This window comes from Pleurodeles waltl, chromosome 2_2 (assembly GCF_031143425.1).
Source record: "Pleurodeles waltl isolate 20211129_DDA chromosome 2_2, aPleWal1.hap1.20221129, whole genome shotgun sequence".
Taxonomy (NCBI): Eukaryota; Metazoa; Chordata; class Amphibia; order Caudata; family Salamandridae; genus Pleurodeles; species Pleurodeles waltl.
This window is the reverse complement of record NC_090439.1, coordinates 576,144,032-576,156,251: the sequence shown is the minus strand read 5'-3', so window position 1 is coordinate 576,156,251 and position 12,220 is coordinate 576,144,032. Positions and strand designations below refer to the sequence as shown.

General features: G+C 41.5%; 1 protein-coding gene across 3 annotated transcripts in view; it reads left to right on the top strand.

Annotated features, from left to right (window-relative positions):
* TRAPPC8 (trafficking protein particle complex subunit 8) overlaps nt 1–12,220 on the top strand; it is a 1,010,076-nt gene that overhangs the window by 55,850 nt on the left and 942,006 nt on the right. For 2 of the 3 annotated variants that reach the window (XM_069220082.1, XM_069220083.1), the window contains exon 3: nt 8,422–8,505. The exons of the other annotated variant lie outside the window; for it this stretch is intronic. In XM_069220082.1, the coding sequence (XP_069076183.1) occupies nt 8,422–8,505 (84 nt within the window). The remainder of the gene's footprint in view (nt 1–8,421; nt 8,506–12,220) is intronic. 3 annotated transcript variants of the gene reach the window in all.

Below are 12,220 nucleotides of genomic sequence, written 5' to 3'. Positions count from 1 at the left end.
GCAAATAAGTTTGGACCTCTCTGCTGAAATTGCAGAAGTAGCATTCACTGTTTCTACCTGACTAATATCGTCAGATCCATCTTCTCCCCTGCTAGTCAGGCCGTCTTCACCACCATGAGTGTCTTAATCTTTCCCCTGCCAAGTCAGTACCTTGACCTGTGAAAACTTCCAGGAGGGATTAGTTCCTTGTTTTGATTATATGTGCATATTGCCATGAAAATGCGCATGATTCTAGGATTTCCTGCCTTTTACATCATCCGCCACGTTCTGCCTTGAGCGTTCCACTTTGAGTATTTCCTTCCTATCATCCATTCCGAGGATGCAAGTGTCTTAAATCCTCGTGGTTAAACATGGACCCACTGCTGTGTTTCAATTCACTTCAATTTGCTTATTTTTGCACTAGATCTGTGGACATTGATTGGTCAGGAATATAACAAAATAGGACCCCTGTCACATTAAGCTAAGAAAATGCCATCTGTAATGTTTTTTACGCATGATTGTTCTCCTACACCCAAATGGTGTGTTCTGTTTTGCCTGTTCCCTCACACTGAATTTGAAAAGCCTTATGGGGATCATTTGTGCTCAAATTGTGATCCACCCAGTGAATGCTACAGACTCCGGGGCAATGCCCTTGTGTTATTTACCCCTTCGCTGCCAGGCCTTTTTCCCCCTCAGGTGCCAGGCCTTTTTTTGTCTATTTGGAGCAGTTTGCGCTTAGGCCCTCATAATATTTTGTCCACATAAGCTACCCACACCAAATTTGCTACCTTTTTTCCAAAATCGTAGGGATTCTAGAGGTACCCAGAGTTTGTGTGTTCCCCTGGAGGAGACCGAGAAGTCAGCCAAAATACAACAAAATGTTTTTTTTTTTTTTTTTCCTTCAAAACAAAATGGGAAAAAAGGCTGCAGAAGAATGCTTGTGGCTTTTTCCCTGAAAATGGCATCAACAAAGCATTTGTGGTGCTAAAATCACCAGCTTTCAGGAACAGGCAGACTTGAAGCAAAAAACCACAATTTTTGGCACTTTACAGGCACATACCCCATTTTTACTTTTTTTTGTGGGCTTTTAGCCTCCTTCCAGTTACTGACCGATATGTGTGTGAAACCAATGCTGGATCCCGGAAAGCTAAACATTTCGGAAAAGTAGACAATATTCTGGCTTCGACAAGGGGTCATTTGTGTATATCCTACAAGGTTTTTCTACAGAAAATAACAGCTGTAATAAAAAAAATATATATTGAAATTGAGGTGAAAAAGTCATTTTTCTCCACGTTTTACTCAGATTTTCAAAAGTAATATACCGTTACGTCTGCTGGACTCTTCTGGTTGCAGGGAGATATTGGGCTTGTAGGTTCATCAAGAAAACTAGGTTCCCAGGGCCAATAAAGGAGCTGTACCTTGCAGTGGGTTTTCCTTGTATCTGGCATACAGCAATTAATTTGGTGAAATATAAAGAGTAAAAAATAGGTATCAAGGAAACCTTTGTATTTCCAAAATGGGCACAAGATAAGGTGTTGAGAAACAGTGGTTATTTGCACATCTCTGAATTTGGGGGTGCCCATACTAGCATGTGAATTACAGGGCATTTCTCAAATAGACGTCTTTTTTACACACTTACATTTGGAAGGAAAACATGTAGAGAAAGACAGGGGGCAATAACACTTGTGCTATTCTGTGCTCCCCCAAGTCTCGACCACCTGTGTTTTTGGTCCTGGGTTCAGCAGCCCTATAGGGAAACCTACCAAACATTTCTGAAAACTACACACTCGGAGTCCAGGGAGGTGTGACTCGCATGGATCCCCAGTGTTCTCTTACCAAAATCCTCAGCAAACCTCAAATTTAGCTAACAAAATCACATTTTCCCCACATTTCTGTGTGGGATCACCGCACTGGGACAAATTTCCTACTACCCAACGTTCCCTTGGTCTCCCGGTAAAAATTATACCTCACTTGTGTAGGTGGGCCAAGTGCCTGCGACAGGGAGGAGCTAAACACATGTCGAGATTGAGGGAGAAACAAAGCGGGTCCAAAAGGGCAGTTTAAAAAAAAAAAAAAAAACGAAAACATTTTTAGGCTGACATGTGGGGCATAATTTTTATCGGTATAGGTGCAACAATGCTGGTAGGAATTTTGTGGATTTCTGCAGATTCCGGAAGGTTCCTTCACAAAAATGTGGGCAAATGTGTGATTTCCAGCAAAGTTGGAGGTTTGGGTAAGAAAATGGTGCGGGGTGCATGTGAAGCACACCACCCTAGATGCACTCAGACGTTTAGTTTTCAGATGTCTCTAGGTCTTTTGGATTTTTCTACATGGCAGAATCCCAAAGTTAAAAAAGTGCAGCCCTCACCATTCCAAGTGGGACAATTTTGAGAGGTAGACAAGCTCTCATTGTCAAAATGTAAAAGCAAAACCCAAAATAATCAAATGTCCTCTTGCTTGCCATGGGTTAAGATGTTTTAGTGTGCAGGGAAGAGCTGAAAGACTGTTACCCCCTTCATTTGGGGTGGGGGCATAACCATGCCCATACTGGTAGGTAGCCACTACCCCACAATTCTTTTCTTTTTTTTTTTTAATTCCCTGGCATCTAGTAGGCTTTCTGCCTCCCCCCGGTTAATTGCCCCATCTGCCCACCGGTAGGCAGAACAACTTTGGCCCCATTTATTTTGGGTGGGGTTATGGCCATACCTCCACCCTCTTTTTTTTGGGGGGGGAAAAATCTTTCCTGGTCTCTGGTGGGCTTTCTGCCCTCCTCAGGGGCAGATGGGCCTTCTAAAAATAGGGCCCACCAAGGGGGGCAGACATGACCAGCAGTAATGTGCCCCCATGGGGAGTGACCCTAGCCCAAGGGGCTGCCCACCCAAACAAAAAAAAACACACACACAGATACACAGAACCCCCCCCCCCCCCCCCCCCCACGGTGCCTACGTAGTTTCTACCCCTGGGGGGCAGTTCTGCCTAATAGACATAGACCGATCTGCCCTCAAGGGGGGGCAGAAATGGCCTAAAATAAATTGCCACCCTAGGGAGCGACCCTTGCCCAAGGGGCCGCTCCCCTTATTGAAATAAAAAAAAAAAATCCCTGGTGTCTAATGGGCATTTTTGCTGTCCGATCACGAATGCTAAGAGAGAGGAGAGGAAAGGAAAGGCCGTTCCTTTCCTTTCATGTCTCTCCCGGTCGGAAGAGAAATGCTTTTGCATTTTTCTTCTGGGGTTGCGCTGGAAGCACAGCTTCCAGCACGATCAGAGGTGACCTCTGATGAGGTTAGCGCGCTATTTGCGCACTGACGTCACTGGGGGTGTAGGGGGGTCGGAGTGGGGGGAAGCGATTCCCCTTCTGTACCCGCCCTGAGGCGAGGATGAGGCCACCTCGCCCCAGGCACCATAACGGTTAATCTTTTGGGTTGGTGGGTGACTGTATTTCTGAAAAGTCATGAAAGTGTTCATATTGCACTGCTGGAGCTGTATGTGTCTCCACTCGAGATGTCCCATTATCCCCTTGTTGCCCATCTCTTCTGAGTTTCCTCATGCTTGAATTTGTTCTCTCTGACATCAATCAGGCAGCCACACTCCTCCAATAGTGTAATGCTCTTACTTCTCCACTCTGGATTGGCACAAACGATTCTATGACAGAGCCTGAAAGGACCCCAAGACCCATGGATCGAAAGGAGAAACAGCAAAGATGAACAGTGTACCGGGGACACTGTCGAAGGAGATATGCGCAGGCAAGTGTTAGAGCATCAGGTCATTCAAAAAGTTGACTGGACGTTGGAGAGCACTAGGAAGGAGTAGACAACACTGAAGCATGGAGCGAGAGGGAAGCTGTCTGACCAGCCACGATCAGAGGAATCACTGTGGGAAAAGAAAACCACGCTGGGGAGCGCCCATACACCTGAGAAGGCTGTTAGAACAGGAAGAGGACCTGGACGAAGCTGGAATGAGTGAGACAGAGACCGGAGATGGAGGGAAGGAGAGGACATGACATCCCACCATGTCCCAGGAGGAACGTGGCTTTCTGAGGTATTTGATCACTTACCCGATCGGATTGGGTTTTCTACCGGACGGAGGGTGAGTTGGACGAAGGGGCGGGGTCTGCATGATATTCACTGAAACTCACATTCGGAGGCTTATGCACAAAAATATGAAATGTATAGAAGGAAGTGTACAGCGGTGTGGCTGTCTGTCCTTTGCCCCACTACTCTCCCTTCCCTCTTCTTTTTTTTTTTTTTTTTTTTTTTTGCTAAGCCCACGTGAGGGAAGATAGAAAAACTTACCCCATACTTTGTTTGCCCGAGATCCTGGAAACGCGGACCATCCTGAACTGAGAAAAAAACCTGCGGGAAAAATCCCGAACCCCAAAGAACAAGAGACAAGACAAGCGGGACCAACACTAACAGCCTACCCCATAAATAAGTGCAGAAGTTGTACAAAAGAAATAAAAAGCAGACTAACAAGGAAATCCCACAGCAGTGTCCATGTATCATTCTCTTTTAGGTACCATCCCCATTATCCTCTTACACCCTGCCATACATTCATACTGTGAAGAGACTTTGCATGCCTCCCAAATTCATTTGTTGTTTCCTTTTGTGGTTGTACTTCCACGTCGGTCTCCGATTAAGCCTCAATGCTTTGCTGTAATCTATTATCCAGAACTTCCCACCTATGCAATGTACAGTCCAAAGTATTTTCTCTGTATTAGAACTGACAAAACTAGTGGGGATTGTAGTCCACCATGTTTGGCTCAGTCCAACGCAGTCTGCAGTCCAATTTTTGAGAGGATTATTCTCCATGTGGACAATTGTATCACCCTAATGTCCACAAAATTGTGTAACTATTTCCAGTGTTTTGATATGTTACTTGAACCCAAATGTAGCTGCTTTTCCAAACACATCTGCGCTAATCCCTTAGTAAAAAAGAAACATATTGCCAAAAGACAGTTCCTTGATGCCCATATCAATGTTTTTAAAAGATGCTAGAAAATAGTTGTTTAAACTCAATAAAACACATTAGTATCCTTATGAAGAATTATATTAAAAAATACAGGCACTGTTTTGTTACCTTAGTTGATAACTCCTGTCTGTCAGTTAGTCAACCTATAGCCTGATGACATAGGCAAGTGCCTGGTGCTTCGGACTTTCTTACGAAACCTTTGACACTGGAGAGCCTGACTGTCTAAGCCAAGGTAACATGTAAGGTCAACCTGAATTTCTTTCTGGCCAATCCCCTGACAGGGAATCTAAAAGAATTGATGCCTTTGAGAGAAGGGTATACTCTTCAGCCAGTCTAGCACTTGTATGTATGAACAGCATTTCTTATCTAAGCTGATACACGTGCTTTGTGGGACATGGCCTGTGACATTTGCCAGTTGTCCCAGAGCATCTCAGGGCCTTGTTAGCTCAGACTATATGTGCTGTCTAAGATGCTATGAAGTGCATGCTCCAGTCCGGCCTGGACACAACTAAATGTATTGGCAGGACCAGGGGCAGCAGCATGTGTGTGGTAGGCACCCCTAGTTAAGGACAGACAGATTTTCTAGTGATGTACCTATGTCTCTCATGGATATTTCTGTTGACTCCTAACTGTTCGTGAAACTATCCAAAGATATTCACACCATGACACTATCCCTTTGCTTAGCCACGCCAGCGAAGTGTTTTTCTCCACCAGATCAGGAAATTCAGAGGCTACTCCAGGAGCGTAGATTGCAAGCATCATCAACCCTCACAGCCTGTAGTACAGCAGCTAACCACTCCTTGTTGTGGTCCTAGTACTGGCAGAATCTGCAACACAGCAGGATAGTGTCCTTCTAGCTCATACTCCCTTGCTGCAGCGGCACTCAAGCCTCTTGTGATCCCAGTGACACATGCTGAGCATGGTAGGAGGCCAGATCCAATGCATCTTTCCCAGAGAACCATCATGTCGAATAGATGGGCCCTACAAATCATCTGAAATGGCTGTTCCCTGCATTTTACTTCTACTACACCACATCTTCCCCCAACACCACAATGCATTTTGAAAACAAACACTCCTTTTCACTTTCTGGTCCTTATCTGCAGTTAAATAGTCTGCACCAAAAAAGGCGTTACTGAGGGTAAGTATCTAGTTTTTTTAACAACTTGGCTACATATTCACAAGCAGACCCCAGTATGCGCAAAATCAGGTGACTAGACTAGGGTGCAATGTGAAATGAGGACCTTGTTAAACCTGCTTCAATAAGCCTTAGTTGGTTCCTGTGGAAGCCAAGATTAAATTCAAATTTATTTCTTTAACTAAGCACAAAACCTACTACCACAGAGGCCCAGTTTACCCCTAAAAGATGTCTCCTTAATACAGAACTACTAGAGTCGTCCTATTCACTTGTCAGAATTCAAACATTAGACATGGCGTTGGGAGCAGAGAAGGTGTGGGAAATAAGAACAAAAGCAAGTGGAATGGTTTCATCCCCAAACTAAAAGTGGAATTATATTTGATTCGGGGCACTTAGGGAAATGGCTGTTCTGGGAAGTCTTTAGACATTGTACTGTACTGAGGGACCAAGGAAGGCAGTTGTGCCGGTCATGGTCATCTTCTTTTCTACTTACGTTATGTCTTTCCTGGACAGAAGAACGTGATCCTGGGACTCAGCAGTCCTTCTTGTGCTATCTTTAACTGATGTGGTCTCCAGGGTTCAGCTTTTTCATCAACATTGTTCAACTTTTGACTTCTTATTATTTCAGTTTTACAAATGTAAGCTACACAATAAAACCTAAATTACAGCAACATTTATAATTACAATCAGCCTTATCCATTTTAGCAAATCAATTCGGGCACATGCTCAATCATTCAAACATATTGCAATTTGAACCATTCTGTCAGCTTACTTAAGCATTTTAAATCTCATATAAGCTAGCATGGAGGGCTAACCATATTATTAAACACAAATTGAACATGACAAACATTTAAAAATGGTAGCAAGTTGCATCTCTTCCTCGTGCAAATAACATTTCTTGTGCTGACAGGTGATAACAAGATTGTGTTGGAATGCAATAACGGCCCAAGATAATTTATGCTATTAAGTGCCAAATTGAATACACTATCATAAAGTGCTCGTGTTATAAAAAGGCTGTTGTGCAAATGAGCTGCCACATTAAGATGTTGAGCACTTTTTAACAACTACTAATAACAACTTTCAGCTTATGGGAGGCAGCTTTCCGTGGTACGTGATATGTAAAACGTTCCATTCTCTACTGATCCGAGAGCCTATTCTGAGCAAGCACTCCTCCTCTGCACGGTGGAATTTGTTCTAAAATAACATTTCAAATAACTCCTAAATTATGGTTGCACGGCCTCCTGGTAATCCGGATGAAAACTAACATGCCAGTGCTACATTGAACATGCTACCCATCCTGCAAAAAGGCAAATAACGTAGAGAGATCCATCACATCAGCACGTTGTCATTACTTTAATTAGTCGGATATACGTTCAACTTCTGCCCAGTCAAGACGAAAGCACTAGGCTGAGCTCCCATCCTCTCCATTCCAGTGCTTGTATCTCAAACTAATCTGTAATTTGATCTCACCTGGCTGGAAGAGGGTCATGGCCTGTGGTGAAACCTCCTGAAAAAACAAAAGCAAATGGTGAAAACTGACAGCAATAAGGATGATTTTCGATCCATGACGCAGAACTGTTATCACTCTAAACCCACGTATTATTCAATGGCACCCAGCACAAGAATAGTCAAGACTAACATATTAATCAGTCTTAGAGCCAATAATAATATGCTTCTCGTACACCTCTGAGGCAAGATCACTAATAAAAGGCAAACTCCATTTCTCCTAGAAGAATGCTGGTCAAATCTGAATCATAGAATCACTGCACTGATAAAAAAACAGCTGCTTAAGAGATACCAAGTCTGTATTTTCTTCCAAGGCTACATGTAGTTACTTTCCACTGCTTGCTGTAACTTTTATTACCTAATAATTATTCTGCAGAGGACATCCCATTATGTATTTATTCCCGTTTTTTATTTTGTTTCTGTTGTTTACTTGCGGTGTATAACGTGGTGATTGAGATTATTATATTAATGGTTTAATGTGAAATACAAGCACGACGCAGTAAGTGAAATAGGTGAAATTTAAAGAATTTGCCTGTGCAAAGAGGGACATGCCTACTATTTATGAGAGTGACGAGTAATGGCTTTTGTGAATCCAAAGAATTTTATAGTTGCTTTTTTTTTTTTTTTAACTATGCAATCCAAAGTGACAGTGTTGTGTTTTTGTTATGATTAGATTATCGAGGTGTATCTACAACCCAGTTAGTAATCTAGTTAAGAATTAATAAATACTTCTTCTGTTCTCTTAATGTTTGATAACCTGCTTAACATCTTAAAGCATTTACATGTACGGTGTTCACATGCATAGATTAATGGTGCCATGTTTTTTCTATCAGATCGCACACTTAAAGCTAGTGTTCCTTGGTACGGTAATTGGAAAGACACTCTGATGGAACTGAACACATCCACGTTTTATTCAGGTATTTTTGATGGTTGGTGAAGCTTATCCGGAGTGCCCTTTCATCCTACTTTTTCCTTTTACAAAATTCATCTCTCCTTGTTACATTCATTAGACTTTCTAGAAGTCTGGTGAGCTAGATATGTGCTTCTCCTGTCCACTAAAAATAATGATGGTGGTGGTTTTGTGGCTCACTTTACTTCTGAACTTTCCATCTAAATTCTAACAGCTAGATTAACTTTTAGCCTGTTCAGGGATTGTTATAATATCTTGTACTCACTTGTATTTCTCTTATTAGAATGGCCAAACAAGTAATGTTTTGCAGACTCCTGTGTGTTTCTTCACTGGAATTCATTTGAGGCTGTTGAGAAATGCGCAAGACGCGGCCGATACTAAAGGGAACCTGCACCTTGTAATTTGCAGAGTGGCTGGGGCAGCCCAGCACTTGTGACTGGTGGTTTAGTATATAACAATCACCTGGCTACCCTTGATTTGCTAGAACCAGGATTTAAAGCAAGACTTTCTGTTCGAGATCAGTACCACTGTTGGCAGCAGAGCATTGTTTGTGAAAATCTTTTTCAGCCTTCTAGGAGTTGCCTTTTAGCACACCCGTAGCAGATGCATAACACAGTCCATCGATAGACTGTTCTTGTTTGGACCTCTTTGCTTTTCTTAACTCCAGAGAAATGGTCAAAAAATTAATCATCTTCTTGTATTCCCTGGTCTGATAGACACATTAGCTGAGGGCCCTCTTATGGTAGAAACGATGGTGCCACTCTTAATTCTTTGGAGGGTATGTAAAAAACATAAGATAAAAAGTTGAAAAGGATAAGAAATAATCTGGATTGATTTGCTACTGGGAGAGCACCTGTTTATTTGGATGCTAGTATAACACATCTGACACTTTGAGATTGTAGTTTCCATACCTTCTGTATACATACCACAGATGCCTTAACTATTTCCTGTTTAAGGAATTGGTTGGAACTCATTTCTAAGCAATACCTGTGTTTGAAATATTCAACACCTGTAAGAGACGATCTGATGTAGTACCATTACAGTTATCACAGTACCAAGGGTTTCCTATTTTGGACACAGTTCTTTCTTTTCAAGACTGAATTCTTACTCCTCTGTAGTTTTGGGCAAGCATCACATGTAGTTGTGCCCAAAAGGACTAGAGGTATTAGGCCGATATTTAAATTTTATGACATAAATGTTGTTCACCTTGTGCAGTTTTTCCACATGGACATGGTAGCATTAATGTTGGATGATGCAGTTATGCATTGGATGATCTCTGTAGAGCTCCAAGATACTTACTTACTTACTCTAGTCAAGGTAAAGCTTAATTGAATTTTGAGATGTATAGTTAAAAACTAATACTTAGTACAGATGTCTACAATTCAACCTGATGTCTTCTCTCAGGATGTTCACAAAGGCATGCTCAGTAGTAGCCCATGTGTTAAGTAGTACCACATACCACCTCAAATTATCTTTGCCAAGAGAACGTTTATTTAATTTGCAATAATATTTCCGATCTAAGTTTTCCAGTTGAAGAGAAGTGTCATATTTTCCGTTGCAGTGGTGTCACAGTAGTGGAGTGGTTATAGACTCTTCCTCAAGGAAAGTAGTCCAAGTCCCTAGAGAACATGATCTCTTAAGTAGTAGAACGTTTTCAAACGTTCTGTGACTTCAGCATAGTAGTTCAGGTGCCATCTAAGGTGAATGGCCTTGTAAACTGTATGCCATGTGCATAAGAACCAGACTTAGCCTCTCAACTCGCTGATGAACTTTGTAATCCAAGCTCATTTAAAGGGGCTTGTTTTTTAGCTCCCGCTCCTAATGTCTCTTGAAGGAGGGTCCATCCTGTACATAACAGTGGAATATCAAGCACATATCTGAACATTAGCCACAAGGTTTTTTCCTAGCCTGAAGTTGTTGTTTGCTCTGCTTTGGATGAGTGGTGTTTGCATCTTCACAGACAGTTTAAAAGCTGTGTTCTATTCAGACCAACAGGGAAGTAAATCCCTATTTTTCTTCTGAGTGCTCCCTTTTCAACAATCTTCAGTATTGTCTTGTGTTCAGTGGAAGAAAAAGCATGAGTAATAGTTTCTTTGCAGATTACATAGTGATCTACGTTTATGGAAGTCCTGCTAGGAAATTCCTATCGGTGTTTTCAAACCAGGGGCTTTCCTCTAACTAAACTTTTCAATATAGAGAGAAACAGTTAGTGCCTGGATTTTGCATCTCCCTTTTTGGATTGATTGGTGATAGGTTTTCCCCCATATCCCCTAGTTCTTATGCCTATAAATTTAAAATGGTCCTCCAACTTATTACAAATAGCTCAATTTTGGCCTTTTCAAATATGGTTTGCATAAATAATTCTCTTTTCAAAGCACAAACCATTTTTTTCTTTTCCCTGGTTCCAGATTTTTTTTGCCAGCGGTTATTGAAAAACAGTTTTATGAACATTTGAAGAAATCTGAAGAAAACCTACTTGCAATATGTGTGACTAGAAAGGATTCTGCCGAGGCACTCTAAAGTTAAATGGCTAGGATATTGTCATTGGGCTTTTGAGATCTCAACAAAATGATGAAGCCATATTTAAATTACATCTTGGCATTCGTTTCTTACTGTGCTGCTTCAGGAATTAAGATGGAGTCCTGTCAGCATTGCTGTAACCATAGCTGCATATATACTTAGTCTTTAGAGCCCTTGCTACGAAAATGAGTAGGAGGCACCATTTTGATGGACAGCTTCATCTTTATCCTTCTCTTAAGGGTTATGTCCTTCAGTGGGATTTGAATTTAGTTTTGTGCGCACTCATGCATGTATCTATTTATACCTTGATCTCAGGTGACATAGATTCGTAAGATAATGTTTTTTGTGGTTGTCATCTCCGCAATAAAAACGGTGAGCTTCACACTTTTTTTTTTTTTTGTTTCAGAATATCCATAATTTTTTTTTCTGCAAGGACAAGCTGTTCGTGGGGTGATACCTTAATTTGTACCAAATACGTTTTCTGCAGGAAAAAAATTACCTCCAGAATGATTCTGATATTCCTAATCCTTGCCCTGCTGCTTTCACTACACCCACCCAGACTTTGCCTATAATCGGTATTTCCTGTGCTTCATCTTGCCATCTTGGGAAAACGGTTTGGAACTTAATGATGCATAAATAAGGAAGTGAGGCTTTGCCGTAGAGGAACACTCCTGCACGGTGAATTCCTAAATTCTTTACCAGTCACACATTTGGTTTTAGAACATCTTTTTCTGGCCCTGAAAATGGCATAGACCATTCCCAACCAGTTAGCTAGAATTCTGGAATCACTATGCAGGTCATCGTGTCACTCCGTCACTCCAAATACAGACTAACAGTAATATGAGTGCTCACTGTCCACTCCTACCTATTTTAATGCTTTGTTTCATACCACAGTTAATTATCACATCAGCTGATGAAGCACAATACTGTTAAGAACAAAAGGTTATGCTAAAACTGGTTGTGACTTAACGTTTGATATGTTGTTCCACTCCACTGTGTCAGTTGTTTTGTCATTGTCTGAGCTAATTGAAGTGACGTTGAGACCCCTTTTCCAAGAACCACTTGCTGCTATATCAAGTCATTCATTAAATACTTTTGAGTTACTGCATCCCATTGATTGAAAATATCTAATTGACTTAAACATACTGAATATGGCATCACGTATAGAATATTTTATGCAATGATTTAGAAAGGCTTTTGAA